This window comes from Ambystoma mexicanum, chromosome 5p, assembly GCF_040938575.1.
Source record: "Ambystoma mexicanum isolate Mex_15411 chromosome 5p, UKY_AmexF1_1, whole genome shotgun sequence".
Lineage (NCBI taxonomy): Eukaryota > Metazoa > Chordata > Amphibia > Caudata > Ambystomatidae > Ambystoma > Ambystoma mexicanum.
Window position 1 is genome coordinate 836,300,501 of NC_090930.1, and position 17,059 is coordinate 836,317,559.

Here is a 17,059-nt window from a genome sequence, read left to right on the forward strand (position 1 = left end):
TCTCTTTGGAGTGAGACATGTCTCCATCTAAATCAGGCTTAAAGGTGTGAAACGAATGCCACTGCTCCATAGAAGTTACAGTGCTGCACTATTGCTGTCTTTTTTACCTTTGCAAAGATCATGACACCAAGGAGTATGGGTCCTTTCAAATGATGACACTGTGAGGGAACACATGTCAAGGCTATTTTTGACCTCTTCAAAAGCTACTCCTGGTACCCCAGATATACTGAAAAAAAGAGGCCCCCACCATTCTAAAAGTCTTCTTTGCACCCTTAATCTTCCTCCTCACAAAAGTGGCATCGACATAGGCATTGTGTCTCTGATGAGACGTGCTAAAGCTGTTTAGGATAATTGCCTCTCGGCATCCACCTCGTTTTTGATGCCAGAGGAATGGGAGCCTTTTAGACCAGCCATGGAAATGGACTTACAACAGGCTGCTGATGTTGCTAATGCTCCTGTCTTTGCCACTACCAGTGAGAAAGAAGCTTCTGCACACACAAGAGCTTGGGTCCCAGTACCCTTTCATTACAGTTGGTACCCTCTGCGCCATCAAACCCTGCATTGTGACATTTGGTCACTTCTTCCTCTAAAGCATTGACACAAGGCATTCAGAGCTGGTGTGGGCAGCACTATCTCGGCCGGTTCGAGCTGAAGCAGAACCATGGTTCCCAGTGCCATCAGCACCAATGTATATGAGACCATCAGAAACCCTGTACTTTGGAGCTTCCCAAGGAGGGCAGTGGTATTAAAATTCAGAGGTCCATGCCATTTTTGATGATCTAGAGGAGGAAGAACAAGTGGATGTGGAAGCAACACAATCAGGTTTTCAATTCTTAACTTATATACCAAAACTGGAATGGCATGTAAAACGTGAACAAGCAGACAGACAACGCTTCAAGCAACGCAAAACCAAAGATGTGCCGAGCTACGCAGAGCAATGACCTCCAAAGAAAACCCAAGATCAAATAACAACCACTTTGTTAAAATCACTAACCATAATAAGGATGTCGAACGACGCTAGCCATTAAGGATTGGAAACAAGTGCACTCGTGAATTCATCTCCTGGAACACTCGAGGATTCATTCACTTATTTAATAAATTTGACGTCGACTTAGACAATGTCTTCGTCATCTGTCTGCAGGAGACTTGGTTATGTGACCTCCCGTCACGAGATGGCTTCCTGACATTATTAAACCCAGCAATTAAAAATCTAAAGGGGCGACCATCTTCTGGCCTACTAATGATGATTAAAATAAACACCAGGTGGCGCCTTCTTGAGTCCTCTAACCACAATCCTTTTGTGCAAAGTGCACTGCTTCAGACAACAGATGTTATTTCAAACACAAGGAAACATTTGCTTGTCTTAAACGGATATTGGAATCCAAACAAAATCAGCACCAAAAATTTTATAAATGCAATAACATCTTGCATTGACAAATCACTAATTGATTATAAGAACTTATCTATAATTTGTGCAGGTGATCTCAATTGCTCATGGTTTAAACACGATCTTGTCACGAAGACGTTTAAACGATTAACTCGTGATGAAGAAAAAAGTGGAGAGTTCAAGTGGAGACAGGCACTATGGAATCGAAACTGCTTTATGGTAAATGGTCAAGCTACAGGAGACCAACCTCCTCAGTCAACATGGTCTTCTCATAATGCGCAGTCAATAATTGACTACTTCTGGATATCTCAACATCTTTTTGAAAACGATCTGACACTGTCAATATGAACTATGCCAAATAGCGATCATAAGCTTCTCAGACTGGCCTGCACAGTAGAATGGTTATCTGATGCAAGAACCTATGAACCAACAATCTCTGTAAATACTGGCGGAAATCGTCTTAGAATTGATAGTCCTAAGATTGACAAACTACGCCAGCAATTTTGCCAGGACAGCGATCTGTCCGTGAACTACGCTCCTTTGCTTCAGGACTTTATTATAAGAAAAGCTGCAAACCGCATAATGGGTGCAACTCATAAACATCTTTCGTCTTCAACCCTGACTCAAGCTAAACAGATCATGCGACGCGATATTAGAGCCTTAAAGAAGTCTTATAAGGCAGCCAGTGCGATAACTGCAATCAAAGATGCAATACGTGTGCGTCGCCAAGCATACCGCAACTGGTTGAAATCTCAGAAACTAATAATTGAGCAAGACAAAGCCGAGTATCTGATGAAACATCTAATTCAGAAGAATCCACGGGAAATTTGGATAATCCTGAATACTGGCAACTCGAGACATCATCAAATACCATCCAACACGATTGATGCCGATACATGGGAACAACACTTTACTAACATCTTCAATAAACCATCCTATGAAGACATAAGTACACCCACAAATGAGCTAACATCCTGGAATTTTCAAATAAAAGCGGAAGAGATCAGAGCTGCAATACGGGCCCTCAAAAGTTCGCATGCAGCAGGTCCAGATCTAATATCTAACATGATGCTAAAGAAGAACGACCAACAATGGGCGAACTTTATTGAACAACTGTTTGCACGCCTGTCCAAATCAATGACGATACCTGATTCCTGGCGCGTGGCGATCATAGTACCAATCTACAAAAAGGGCAACCGGGCTGATACAACCAACTATCGCCCGATTGCACTGCTGGACACCATAGGAAACATCTTTGCCTCTTTTTTACGACAAAGGCTAACAGCATGGTCTATACAAGAGCAAAAAATTGTCATCCGGCAAACAGGCTTTACAAAAGGCGTAGGTGTGGAGGTAAACCTGCTGTTAATAAATATATTAAAACTTGAAAGCCTAAAAGCAAAGTCGAGATTATACCTGGCATTCATCGATCTGAGGGGTGCCTTTGACAGCGTCAACCGCAGTAAACTGTGGCAAAAACGAATGAATTGGAAGTGTCCTAGTGACTTGGTTGCACCAATAAGAGCTCTACACACAGAGACTACCATCAAAATAAGATTAAACAATCAAGGCCTACTATCTGAGCCGATTTCAACAAATGCAGGTGTGAAACAGGGATGCCCATTAGCAGCCGAACTTTTCAAATTGTTCATTTCTGACCTCCCAGGCATTTGAAATTTTTGCTGGGGAAAAAATTACTGGAAACTTAAAACTGTTAGATGAGTGGAAACAAATAATGACATCAACTCTATCAAATGCTGATCTGACCTTGCATGATCTGCTGACGAGACCGCAATCCACAAAAACAAAATTTGAACAATGGTGCTGGATAAAGAACAACGAGCGACGTTTGCAGATGAAGACCACTTTAGACTCTGGTATCAGAGAACACAAACTAAATGTTACAAGTAGATACCTAACAAACTGTCCATCTCGTTACCACCGTGAGCAGTTTCTAAGACTTCCTCTAAATGCAATCAAAACCAAAGAAATGATGTGGGGTCGTCATTTTAAAGAAGCTAAGGATAATCTATGTCGCTTTTGTCATAGCGAAATAGAATCCTTAGAACATCTTATCACCAAATGCACGAAGACCACCCCAAAGAGAATGCAACATCTAGGAGAATATATCCCAGTAGACTGTAACACTCGAGATTGGTGGTCCTACGTTGCAGCCGGACACAGCATAAAATTAAGTTGTGCGGTAATAGACTACATAGGCGCTTTAAATCTTGATGAAACGTCAATGATTTCATGAAATTGAATTTCTCCTTCCTTTTAGATTACTCTATGCAGCATCGTAACTCGGATTTGGCTGGATGTATTTCGATGAATGCTGTAATCTTGTAATAAAAGTCTGATGCCACATTGACTTCAATGTGGCACTTCAGGCTGACGTTAAATAAAAAAAAAAAAACGTGATCAAGAAGAGCCTTTACTGTGGCTGCAGAAAGATCTCCAAGAGGCAAGTGGCATTGGTTGCTCACCTGATTCAGACATTGCTACCGATGCTGTTGGGCCCAGATTATTTGTGTTGTAGGGGTGTGATTAATAGGGCAGTAGATACCTTGGGATTGGTAACTGCTACCGAGAAGAACACAGCCTATACTGCTACAGAGATTCAACAACCAAAGATGACGAAGATTCCAATGTTGCCCCTTTAGCAGGGTGCTTACAGACACAATATTCCTGGTTTGCTCAAGACCTGCCAGCGACCTGGTGTTGCAATGGCAAGGACCCTGTCCATCTGATACGCTTGACAAGGAGTCTAAGAAATTGGGAGTATTAGGGTGAATAGGTTACACTTCAGGGAGTCTGGCACATAGACCTCTGAATGCTACATCCTCGCCAGGTAATCATGGTTGTATGTCTGTTGATTGTTTTTTTGCTCACATTTCTTTTTTCCAAATGTATTTTGATTGGAAATGGGGGGATCCCCAGCCTCACCAATATTGCCTACCCTCAATTCACCATCTACATTTATTGGGGACAATAAAAGCATAGATGATTTGAGCAAAAATAGAACAATACATCAAGTTCCAGAAAGCATATCTCTTGGGGGGATGTTGCTGAAGAGACTGGCAAACAACCTCCCAATGGATGTTAAGGCATCATTTACCCAACTGGTACAGGATGGCAAGAACACTGCTTGCAGCATCCTGGAATAGTACCTGAATTTACCAGATTGTGTGGCCAATTTGATGAGCTTGGAAGCAGTGCAAATATGTCATTTCTGGATCAGGACCACTAATTTGACTCAAGACATCCATACAAAATTTCTGCACATGCCATTTAACAGATCCATTTTATTTGGGACCAAGGTGCATGAAAACCTAAAGAGGTTTACGGATGTGTATCAGTTGGCTAAATCACTAGGACTCTGCATGTTCTTCCTCATCATAACACCCTCTCGCCTTCTTTCCCCTCCTACTTCTTACCCTTCCACAAACTCTCCCCTCTTTCCCTCTGACTGCCAACTTCTTCTCATCCAAAATTCTCGCTCTACGCCAACACATCCTCTCCTCTTCTTCCTTCTCCCCTCCTCCCCCCTCCTCTTCCATCTCTGCTAACATATCCAACTTCTCTCCTATTACCCCATCCTGTGTCTCCCGTCTCCTGTCCAAAACTCACCCTACCGCTGCCCCCTCTGATCCCATCCCCACCTCCCTCATCCCTAAAATATACCCTCTCCTCATCCCCCACCTAACCACCTTCTTCAACACCTGTCTCTTCTCTGCTACCTTTCCTTCAGCTTTCAGACATGCCACCATCATCCCTATCCTGAAGAAACCTTCTGCTAGCCCTCTTCATGCTTCCAACTTCAGACCAATCTCCCGTCTCCCCTTCATCTCTAAGCTCCTCGAGTGTCTAGCCTTTGCTCAGCTCTCAGCTTTTGTATCCTTTCACTCACTCCTCCCCACCTCTCAGTCTGGTTTCCGCCCTAAACACTCCACTGAGACTGCTCTCACTTATGTACTTAATTCTCTCCTCAATGCTCGCTGCGCTAAGTAATCCTCAATTCTCACCCTCCTTGACCTCTCCTCAGCTTTTGACACTGTAGATCACCCCTTACTTCGTACCACTCTGTCCGCCTTTGGCTGCAAAGGCTCTGTCCTCTCCTAACTCTCCTCTTACTTCTCCAATCGATCCTTTACTGTCTCCTGGGGCGGCCGCACCTCCATCAACCTCCCCTTGAACTATGGCGTCCCCCAGGGATCTGTACTTGGACCCTTTCTTTTCTCTCTTTATACGTCCTTTCTCGCCCTGTTATCTCTTCTTTCGGTATTTCCCACCATTTCTACGTTGATGACACCCAACTCTTTCCTTCTCTTCTTTCACTCCTGACCTTTATCACACTCTCTCTTCCTGCCTTACGGCCATAAAAAACTGGATGTCATCCCACTTTCTTTCCCTCGACAATGACAAGACTGAAGTGCTTTTCTTCTGTCCTAACACTCTTCCCCCCTCCTTTCATCCACTTTCCCCGTTCTAATCTCCCAATCTCCACCCATGCCCACAATCTTGGCCTCCACATTGACTCCTCCCTCTCCTTCTCCAACCACATCTCTCTCACCTCTCACGCCTGTCGGCACCACCTCTTCAACATCTGCAAGATCTGATCCTCTCTCACCTTCCACTTTTCAAAACTCTTAATCTCCTCCCTTATTTTCTCCTGCCTCTTCTACTGCTCCTCTCTCCTCTTTGGACTCCCTGCTTCTCACCTGACTCCCCTAAAATCCATCTACCACTCCTCTATCCATACCCTATGTCTTCTTGGCCTTCCAGATTCTATTTCTACCTCACTCTCTCAACTTGGCTGGCTTCCCTTCCTCTCACAACTAAAATTTCTCCAAATCTACAATTCTCTCCAAGATCTCGCCCCCCGTATCTCTCTTCCCTCCTATAATTTTACTCTCCCTTCCGCTCTCTCCGCTCAGCTGACCTCTACCTTCTCACTGTACCCCCTGCCCCATGTGCCTCCTCCCGATTCCGTTCCTTTCAACTCTTGGCCCCCCCACATTTCCAACATGCAGAGGTTGCTTATTAATCATTTGCACCTCATTTTCAAACATAATAATTGTGTACATTGGTCAGCCTGGGGCACGTTAAACTGTAATTATAAGCCATTTAGGGTTATGACATGGTGGCTACTAAGGTCACATAGTTATACACTAAAACATTTAGATGTTATATTAGTGTCAGCTTGGCAAGCAGTGCTTCAGGCATGACACAGCTGGTATTTGTTAGCTGTCTGGTCTGCATGTGTCCACAACAGCCATTAGGGACCCTACCCATGAGCTACTGCTTTTGCTCAGCCAGAGGAAGACTGGTACCCTCCTCCAGCACACAGGCACTCTCCCACTCTCACCAGGGGGTGGCAGTGGTAACCACTGCTTCAAAGACTTTCCTGACATAACAAAGACAGCCCTGACATAACAAAGACACTTTCACACCAGGGTGCTAATTACTGGTGTCCTTTCGAAGTAGGCAGGCAGGTAGAATAGCCCAGAAGAGAGCTGTATGCCAAAATATGGGTCCCACCATATAGGATTCTGCTAGGGCTTCCCTCACTTCCTACCCCCTCCCTGCTTCCTGCAGACAGCGCACTCTGGGTATTACATCAGAAGGTAAAGGGCACTTGTTGCAGCAGCCTTGATTGAGCCCTTTACAACAGGCATGTTTAGCTCTAGCAAGTTGCCTTTATAAGAGGAGGAAACCCTGCCCTTAGTTGATTCATCCTTGGACTTCAATAAAAGAAGGATTCAACCATGGGAATACAGTCTATGCCGGAGTTTGTTGCCTGTTGGTTGTCTCCATGACCACTTTAGAGCAGCCAGAAGCACGGAAACTGCTCTCCTGAACAACTGTGAAGACTTGATGTCTAATCTCGACCTTCCTTCTTTCCTCATTCTCCTTAATCTATCCTCTGCTTTTGATACAGTCAACCACACCATCCTGATGAATCGTCTCTGTGACAACATGGGCATCAGTTGTCAGGCCCTAGCCTGGTTGACCTCCTTTCTCTCCGAGGTCCAACTTGCATCCTTTCTCTCTACCACCTCTCTCTGTACATGTGGTGTTCCCAGGATTCTAACCTCTCACCCTGGCTCTTCAACGATTACTTGGTACCTCTGGCCCACCTCATCTCTACCTTCTGTTCTAATTTCCAGTGTTATGCAGATGACACTCAGCCTCCTCTGCTCTCTCGCTTATACCTGACTGTCTATCCGCGATTCAGAAATGGTGTGCCTCCAACGATCTCTGCCTTAATGCAAGTAAGACTGAGATCCTTCTCATTGGGAATTGCTCTGGCCGCACACCTTGGGCCCTCTACCTGCACCTTCCTGTGAGGTGAAGAACCTTGGTGTCATCTTCCACTCCACCCTCTCCTTCTCTCCTCACATCTCTGACATCTCTAAGAAGTTACACTACCAGCTGCACGTCCCCGGAGGTATTATTCCTTTCCTCAGTTTCCACCAGAAGCTTACTGTATCCAGAGCCCTGGTTCTCTCTAGGCTGAACTACTGCAACAGCCTCTTTGTAAATCTGCTTGCCTCTACACTTCGTCCTTTGCAACTAATCCAGAACAGGACTGCAAAACTTGTCCTTGGCCTAAAGCCCAGGGATCGTTTCTCTCCAGCCCTGAAATCTCTCCACTGGCTCCCGGTGGCTGCAAGGAGCAAGTTCAAGACCCTCTGCATTGTCCACAAGGCCTTCTGGGGCCGGGGCCCTCACTACATCCAACTCTCTCTTCCTAAGCATCTTCCTTCTCGAACCCTGCGCTCATCCACCTCCAACTCTCTGAGGGTCAGATGCCTCGCCAGGCAAAGAGTGGGGGGTAGATCTCTGTCCTCGGCTGGAGCCTCCCCCTGGAACAGCCTCTGTCTCAAATTTGAGCAGGACCACCTAAGGTTCCGGAAGCAACTCAAGACCTTCCTTTTCGTTTCCACTTTCTCTCTCTCTCTCCCCTGCTGATGCTCCTGTCTACTGCGCTAACTGGTTACCGGGCACCAGGCTCCTGCACGACCAGTAGCCCCTTGCACTGCCTTCTAGCCTCTGACCCACTTAGGGACTGTATCTGCAAACCTACTGTCCCCTGTCTCCCTACACTTACTTGATCCACCACCCTGGCAGCACTTAGCATGCTTTTGCCACTGTGCTACCTTCCCCTACCCCCAGCACTTCTCCTCATCCCTCCCCCTCTCGCTTGCACAATCTGAATCACACAAGGCCTAGTAAGATTGTTCGTTTTGTCCTCCCTCTGTCTACCCTTCCTTGTCTTGTCACGCCTAGAAACACTTGTGTATAAGCGCTTTATAAATTACTACTCATATCATAGAGGTGAAGACAGAAGGCTCTGAGGCAGAGGCAAGCTCCACTCCCTACTCATCCCAAGGACACATTTGGTGTGATCAGTTGGCTAAACCAGGCCTATTGCAACTGAGACACTGGTACCCAGGACGCTGCTCATTGAAGATGGAAGACCCTGCATGTGCTCTCTACAATCCTGGCTCGGAGGTGCAGAATGAAAGGCAGAAAGAAAGCCAGAAGTCAAGGAGCAGCAGCTCTAAATCCTATTTTGCAGCTTCAATCATTTTCAAACCAGCTTGACCTCTTCAAGATACTTTTGGAGCTGCTATGAGCAACAAGTGCTGTTTTTGAAACTCACCTCTTTCTGATCTGCTGTCGATCCATTGAGTGGCTGACTCATCCTATCCCCTGGCTGTGCTCCAGCAGTGTTGAGCCGATCACTGCCGAAGCACTGCAACTTACTGTTGGAACTACGTGTGCCACCTGGGATAGCAACTCGACCAATCACTTGCTTGCACTTCACCTGATTGAGTCGATCATTGTTCCAGAGATCACACCATATTTTTGGATTGTTTTTTGCTGAATCAACCTATCCCAACACTGCGACCTGCTGGGAACACCAATTTGAAACACCTTAATGCCAACTGAGCCCAATAAAAGCACAGGAAGACCTGCCCGATGCTGTACAGCCCCAAAGACAAGAGTGAAATGTATATGGAGAGACCCTGTCCTCTCATCCATCTTAAAGAACATTAGTTGCTTTTAAGCCTCCCTTCTTTGCCTTATAGAAACATATACTTGAACATTGACTTTTGCTGCTCAAATTATTTGTATACAACCCTGTCTTCATCCAGAGTGCCTCTTTATTCTCAAAGTCTGAATTCTCTGCGTTTCCTTTTCTGGGGGAGCTCCTTGGCACTTTTAATTAGTGTGCAATGTTATTAAAGTTCCTATTGTTATAGAATCTTGGTTGGATATTCTTTTATTTTGGTACCACCGTACCATTGTTGTTGTGTTGCAACTGTATCAGCTCACACGTCACATGAAGAGCATAGCCTGATCTCGGCTCACGCTACCAAAAGAGACGAAGGAGGTAAATCTGTTCTGCTGTGCCAGTTTCACCTTTATGATTGGGATCACCATTGGTTTATTAATAGTGTGGAAATTAGTAGGTGTTTTAGACAGTACTCATCCCTGTACTCCTGCAGGGAAGTAGTCATTTCATCACAGAGAGATGTGCAGCAGGTCAAATCGGTAGCTTAGATGCCTTCAGGGTCTGCGGCCCCCTAACCACTTTGTTTTCCCTTCACACTTCACAAGCCACCTTTAGGATGCTTTTCCAGGAAATCACATCAGACAAATAGGTCCTCCAAATGTTGGACCAGAGTTTCTACCTCCTCTTTCTGTCAAAGCCTTATCAAAATCCTCCTATTTTGCTTGTTCTTCCTCCGGAACCATTCCTTACTATTCCTGGTTGGGTCTGTAACAAGTCTGGAATACCCATGACTTCTTGTTCCAAAGATACATGGATATCTCAGACCCATCCTAGATCTGAGACTCCTCAACAAGCTCCTCCAAAAGGACAGTTTCAAGATGGTCACTCTGGTGCATATTCTCCAAGCTTTGGAGTTAGACAATTGGTTGATGGTGATAGATCTACAGGACATGTACTTTCATGCACCTATCCACCTCAAGCATCAGATGTATGTTACTTTTGTGGTGGGACGCAATCACTACCAGTTTGCATTGCTCCCATTTAGCCTCACCTCAGCCCTGAGAGTATTCATGAAGGTTATGGCAGTGGTGGTGGTGGCGTTGGCTCTTCTGCACAGGCAGAATGTGCATATCTTTCCCTATCTTGACGACTTGCAGGCCAGATAACAGGAAGCCTGCTGGGGCTTCAGGATGATGTGTAGTCTTCTCCACCATTTAGGTTTCACATTCAACCTAAAGAAGTCATTTCTGGCCCCCTCCAAGCGCTTACAGTTTATAGGGGCAGTTCTGGATATGGATTGAGGCATATCAAACAGGGATGTCTGGCTGCAGTTTTCACAAAGATATTAGGACTCATGGCGTCCTGCATCATCATAGTCCTGGAAGCAAGTCAGCGGATGTGATTGCTACAGTGGTCCCGTAGAATCCAGTTGTCCCCTTCAGCAGGTGCATGAAGGATATTATCTGTGCCAACATCCCCCTCCACCCTCTGGTTCCAAGGACTGGCTTTGGTAGGTATCCATGAGCAACATCCTTCAGCAGGCCCCATTGCAGCAGCCCTGGCCGTTGGCCAGCCAGGTCATGGTGGCTTCCCTTATTGGATTGGAAGCTCATCTGCAGGATCTTTTAGAGTACGGTCTGTGGGAAGGCCTGAAGAAGTCGGGCCACATCAACTTACTGGAACTCAGGGCAGTTCACCTAACACTGTGATCTTTGTTACCATCAATGAAGGATTCAACTTTCAGGAATCCTCACGGACAACACCATCGCTATGCACTACTACAAAAAGATTGGTGGTATGGGTTTGCTCAAGATGTGCAGGGAGGACATGCCCCTATGATTTTTGGGCAATCGAGAATGGGGTGACCGCATCTTAAGTCCCTGGGTGTTTGGATGTATGAGCGGATGCTTTGAGTCAGCTCTTGGTAGTGTCACTCAAGTTGGAGCTGAACAGGGAGACTGTGGAGGAGATATTTGCATGTGGCAGTTTCCACAGATCAATCTGTTTGCAACCAGCATGAACAAGGAGTGCAAGATCATTGTTTTAAGCAGTTCCCCAGGGGAAAATATTTGGAAGTTGCACTGATGTCCTAGGAGTATGACATTGTATATGTATTACCTCCATTCCTACTGACTCCTTTGATGCTGAGGAAATTGAAGCGCAGTTGAACAACAATCTTCATCTCGCCGGACTGGGCATGGAGGACTTGGTACTAGGTACCTTAGTCATGCTGGACATGCTGCTGTGCCCTCCTTGCATGTTCACATTTAGGCAAGAGCTACTGTCCCAATCATGCACAGGATGCATCACCCAAGTGCCAGGATTCTGGACCTTCATGTCTGTCTATTGGGAGTCTCGGGTATAATGATTGGGAGCTCTATGATGTGAGGCTCCCATCCAATAAGCCCATCATTGCTTGTCACTGTAACAAGGTTGTAATTTGGTGCCAGGGCTCCCCAAGTACAGTTTGGAAGTTCTTGCTTTTGGTGGCCAAGTCTGGTCTTGTTGGCCTGGTTAAGGGTTATCTTGCAGCCCTATTTTCAAGCATTCACCGGTGTATTTTATTTTTTACAGTCCCTATGATGCTTCAGTTTTTAAAGGGGCTGTAGCGAATAAATGGTATTCGCCCCTTCTCCCCAAGAGGAAGCCATCCCTTTTGATGCTAGGGAGGCGAGCCCACTCTGTCATACTTTTCCTTGGGGTATGGGCAAGGGGGACCTCACCGGGAGTGACTCCCCCTTAGGGAACAAGAACTCCCAATCCTATTAGGAACTCCCTAGATTGCCCAACATATCAGCATATAGGGGACTGCCTGCTGAGAAGAAGATTTTAACCTCTCTGTTTGGCTGCAGGCTATGCTGAAGTGAATCAATCAGAAAAAGGAAAAGAGAATGTCTCTTTAAGACGAGTGGAGGAAGGAGGAAGAGAGAGTATGATATGCAGGGGAAGCCCCCTAACGCGATTGCAGCTTGGAGGAGCAGAGTAGAGCCAAGCCGCTGAGGCTGTGACTTTCGAAACGGTGAGACGACGCAGGGGCTGGCGAGAACCACAATAGAGAAACCTTTTCCAGAAAAGAAAGAAGTATACAGGAGCTGGTGGTGGCTTAAGCTCGACTGCCTCGTGGTGGGTGAGACGCTTGCTGAATGACACCAATAACATCACAGCTGGGAGCATGAGAAGCTCCCTATCGTCTGCGTCCATAGACAGCTGGAGAGCTCCTGGGTATTGGGCATCATTCAGTAGGCAGGAGCTACCTCTGGTGAGCCACAAGCTTATGGAAAGGATGCCACAAATCTTACTTCCACATTAGATTCACACTTACTTTTTGTCCATTGTATGTGATCCATCATGCTTTAAATGTCTTCAAGATGTTTCCAATGTTCTATAAAGAGTTGTCCCACTGATTGAAATTTGCTAGGCCACAATTTAGTCATCACTTTACGCATTCACTAAGCTTTACCTACTGGACAAAGAGACTAGGATGGGTAGGACAGTGCTGCAAAAATTGCTGTTGTAATTCCTGCTCATCAACCTCCCTTCCTTATGGATTAGTGTGCCGTTTTGGGATTCATTCAAGGATGAGGAATCTGTGAGAGGAATGTATCCACTTCAAATCCAAATTACGTGCCTGCTGGTAATGTTCTGTCTTGGATATCTATATTTCCCCCACATATTCCTCATCGCCCTTCCCCTCATTGTTTTGTCTCAAGTGACTAATTGAAAGTTCCTCGCTGTTTCCACGTCATATGATGGAACTGAAGAAATTGCATTGGTGGCTCGAAATAATTATGGACCTAATGTCATTTTGGTTGCATGCAGGTGCTTGTGACAGACCTGACCTCGACTCCACCTGACACCACCGATTGGCTAAGAAAAAAATAATTTTGGAGTTGACTGCAGCATGATGCACTTCAGAGATGAGTAACTGTGGAAGGGATATATGTATTGCGACAAATCCAGGGAATCGTCCCTTCTCCCCAAGGTGGAGTCACCCCTTTTGAGACAAGGGAGGTGTGCCCGCTATGCAAAACCCTCCCTAGGGGTTTGGGTAAACAGGATCTCACTGGGGGTGACCCCCCAAGTGGACAAGGACTCCCATGTGAAGCAATGTATACCATCTCCCTTAAACCCCATGTCCATCAGGATTGTTGCATATATTCAGGTCAATCTCATTATTAAAGAAGTGGGCCCTTAAAAAATGCTGAGTGTGGCTGCTGACCCCTCCATGAAGTTGACCATTGGAACTTTGCCTCTTGTTCCCAGGTGGTGCATAAAAGGAACAAGCCTCTCACCAAGCCTCTCACCTGGAAGGGGAGCAGAGTCGCTGTGGAAGAGGATGATCACCGGAAAGGGGCCAGCAGGAGAGAGACTGCGCAGAGTAAGAACTGCTGCTGCCTGGAGCCAGGACCATAATGTGTATTTGGTAGCCGGAGAACCCGCACAACTCTGCTGATTCCAGGAATGCTGGAGATTCACATCCCCGAGGTCTCAGGAGAGAGAGACTGTGCAGCGACTGAAACGGCAGAGCAACAAGGGCAAACCACGGTACTCAAACAAATAAGCAGAAAACCAAAAAGGACAGTTACCACCCACAAGGAGCGACTGCCTCTCCAGACGACGGACTCCGTAAGAACACAGGTGTGCAGGCCACAGTGAGGAGAGGGAGGAGGGTGGGTAAGCTCTGAGAGATGCCAAAAGAGAAACCAAATGCTAAACAAGCAGAACAAATAAAAAAAGGCCTGTGGGACTAAAAGCACACTGAAACTGAAAGAAAGACTCCAAGAAAGGGGAATAAAATATAAGCCCTAGGAAAGGGATTTTGGAAACCAAGAGTAAAGAAACCATCCCGACCCAGAACATATATACTAAGAGGGGTAACCAAAAACTTAAAGGAAGGGGAAACAATCACTGGGTTTCCATGAAGGATACATTCCTCAAGGCTCTTAGAGACCAAAGAGTAGGCCCTGGAGGAGTGACCCAAAAACCTGAGAGAAACAGGAACAACTAAGAGGGTTGTATATAAAAGACACTTTTCTCTAGATCAAAGCCAAATACTGCAAAGGGCTGGACCCAAAGCATATGCCCTAGAAGGGTCACTGAACGCTTAAAAGGAGCAGGAACAACCACAAGGGTTGTAGCTGAAAAGTACATTCCTCAAGAAGAAAACTTTAACCAAAGAGTTAGGAGCGTAGTCCAGGTTACAACCTGCACCCACTCACTGTGGGTGTAGAACTGTAAAGAGGCATACGAAGCTGACTTACTCAGTCGCAGTAGGGCCACCAAAAAGTATAGACTTTCTGATATCCAATTACCCTCGCAGTGTGGCCAAAGAATAGACGAATAAAAGTTGAAAGAGTTACAAAAGCAGGTTTGTCAAGTGAGAGCCGAACTGCCAGATTTGATCAGCTTTTTCTGGAAGAACCCAGGAGTTCATTCTTTGTGCCCTTGTCATATCCACATATATTGCTGATTTGTTGGAACTGTGCAAGAAGGCTAAAGCCTAGTGGGCTAAGAGGAACATTCTTTTCTTTTGGATTTTGTGGGAAACTTCCAGAACCATCTATTTTTGTTTGAACTATATCCAAAGACAAGAACCTGACCGTTCAAGAGAGATACTTTTTCAAGAGAAGCTTTTGAAGAGGGGTCATGCACCAGCCAGCAGAAGTCACAAAAGGGGGAAGGAGAACCACTTCTCTAGGCCAAGTTTGTCTTTCTGTTATTTAGTGGTAGGTCCAGTTAGATAAGGATGGGTTTGGACAGAGGACTAGTTATGTTTGTATGACATCCTGACAAGCACTGTTTATTGTAGAATAAGGAACCTCTACCATAGAAAGAGGGTCAGTGGAAGATTGTCTAAGTGTAAAAGAATCACATATTTAAAATTGTCCAGTTGTCCCGCTCCTATCTCTGACCTACCAAAGTGTCCATCGTAAAGAGCGTCACTGACAGGTAAGTAGTTTGTTCTTTTAATCAAATCTTACCCTGCCATTTCAATATCCGACATTTGCCATCCTATACTCAGCATTGTAGATACTATTCTCAAATAAGCACATTTTGCCAAAAGAAGCTTAACTTTTAGGAAATGCAACTTAACCAACATATTGACTGCATTTTTCTAATCTAATATATAATAAAGAGGATGTTTGGGCACGAAAATATAATTTGAAACTTATTTTGAAGCTACATTTTAGATAGCAAATATCTGGTTTCATGTTTGTAGGCTAATTGGGCAGTTCATTGTTGTTACTTTAAAAAATCTTCTTAGTGGTCTTCTTAGTGGTCCTGCTTTAAGTAAAGCCCACATAAAACCTGCTGGTAGAATTAGTGGTTAAGGGGCAAACTCATGTTACAAACATTATAGGTGGCTTACTCCTGCGTTTGCTGCTATCTGTAGCATGGTACAGCTTTCAGTTTTCCCATCATCCCAGATCATCAAACACTGTTTCCCATTACTTATCAACTTCTAATGTTGTTCCTTCCTGTGTGGTTTTGTTTCCATTTTATATGTATTGGTGCTATTTTCGAAGATGCTGACAAATTGTCTGATGGGGCCCTGGAAGCTTCTCCCAAGACTCTGCTTGCAGCTCTTACAGATGGCTCCCTGACCAGCCGTCAGGTGGGAGAGCCAACCCCAGCTTCTCTCTGTAAGTCTCCATCATCCTGCAAGAGCAAGGTTACTCTTCACAAAGGTTTGTCACTTTTATTTGTGGCGTTGGGCAAAGTTTGCTCTGTTACAAACTACATATTTCTTTGAACTAGTTTATTGTCTGAAGATGTTTTTATCTGTTCCATTTATACATTGAAGGTGCTAGAAGTTTGGTATTTTTTCTTAATGCAAGAAAGATCCTAGTATGGTTTTCTGCACTTGATATTGGATGTTTTAACTGATCTGTTAGCACTGAGACACCTATAGAGACTCTTGAGAATCAAACATTACTGGTAAGCTTTTGTTTTTATATGTTTCACAACCATTTATGTTATACTGTAACTTGTACCCTATCCATTACCCTTGTATTGACATCAACTCAGGTATATATGAGCGGTGATAGATTGCATACATAAAATAATTTAGAAATCAACATTTCTGCAGCATTGAATTGCCATACAATTGTCCTACTGTGTCTGTTCCCTCCAGCTTTGCTGTGACTACAGACGTCTTATCTTTTTGGGAGAAAATACTGTGTAAAAACATTAAATACATTGTACAAAAACACAACATATCAAAATACTTGTTACCACAACAACAACTTCTTGATCTTGATGAATCATTTATTTTTTTAAACAAGTTTTTATTGGATTTACATTTTAGATCAACATTCCCCTCAACCACTCCCCCCCGCCCGCACAGTGGCTATAGTCTTTAGTTCCTTGATTTAAATAGAGTCACAAAATGTCTAGTGTTCTGATCTTGTGTGAGCACCATTGGATCATGCAATCGCTTTGTAGCTATTGCAGGATGGTTCCCCAGTTTGTTTTAATTATTTCTGGTGCTCCTTGATTCTTGCACATCATCCATTCCAACGAACCAAAAGTCCATACTTTCTGGAGCCAGTCTATTTGTGTTGGCGGATCTTTTTGTTTCCAGTGTTGGGCCAGTGATAGCCAAGCCGCTATCATCAGCGTCAATATCCCTTTCTGTTGTTGTT

At 44.9% G+C, this 17,059-nt stretch overlaps 1 protein-coding gene across 3 annotated transcripts in view; it reads left to right on the forward strand.

The window, feature by feature from the left end:
- CFAP70 (cilia and flagella associated protein 70) overlaps positions 1–17,059 on the forward strand; it is a 1,359,754-nt gene that overhangs the window by 890,363 nt on the left and 452,332 nt on the right. The window contains exon 21 of one of the 3 annotated variants that reach the window (XM_069613256.1): positions 15,941–16,102. The exons of 1 other annotated variant lie outside the window; for it this stretch is intronic. In XM_069613256.1, the coding sequence (XP_069469357.1) occupies positions 15,941–16,102 (162 nt within the window). The remainder of the gene's footprint in view (positions 1–15,940; positions 16,103–17,059) is intronic. One more of the 3 variants, XM_069613257.1, reaches the window with a different exon arrangement.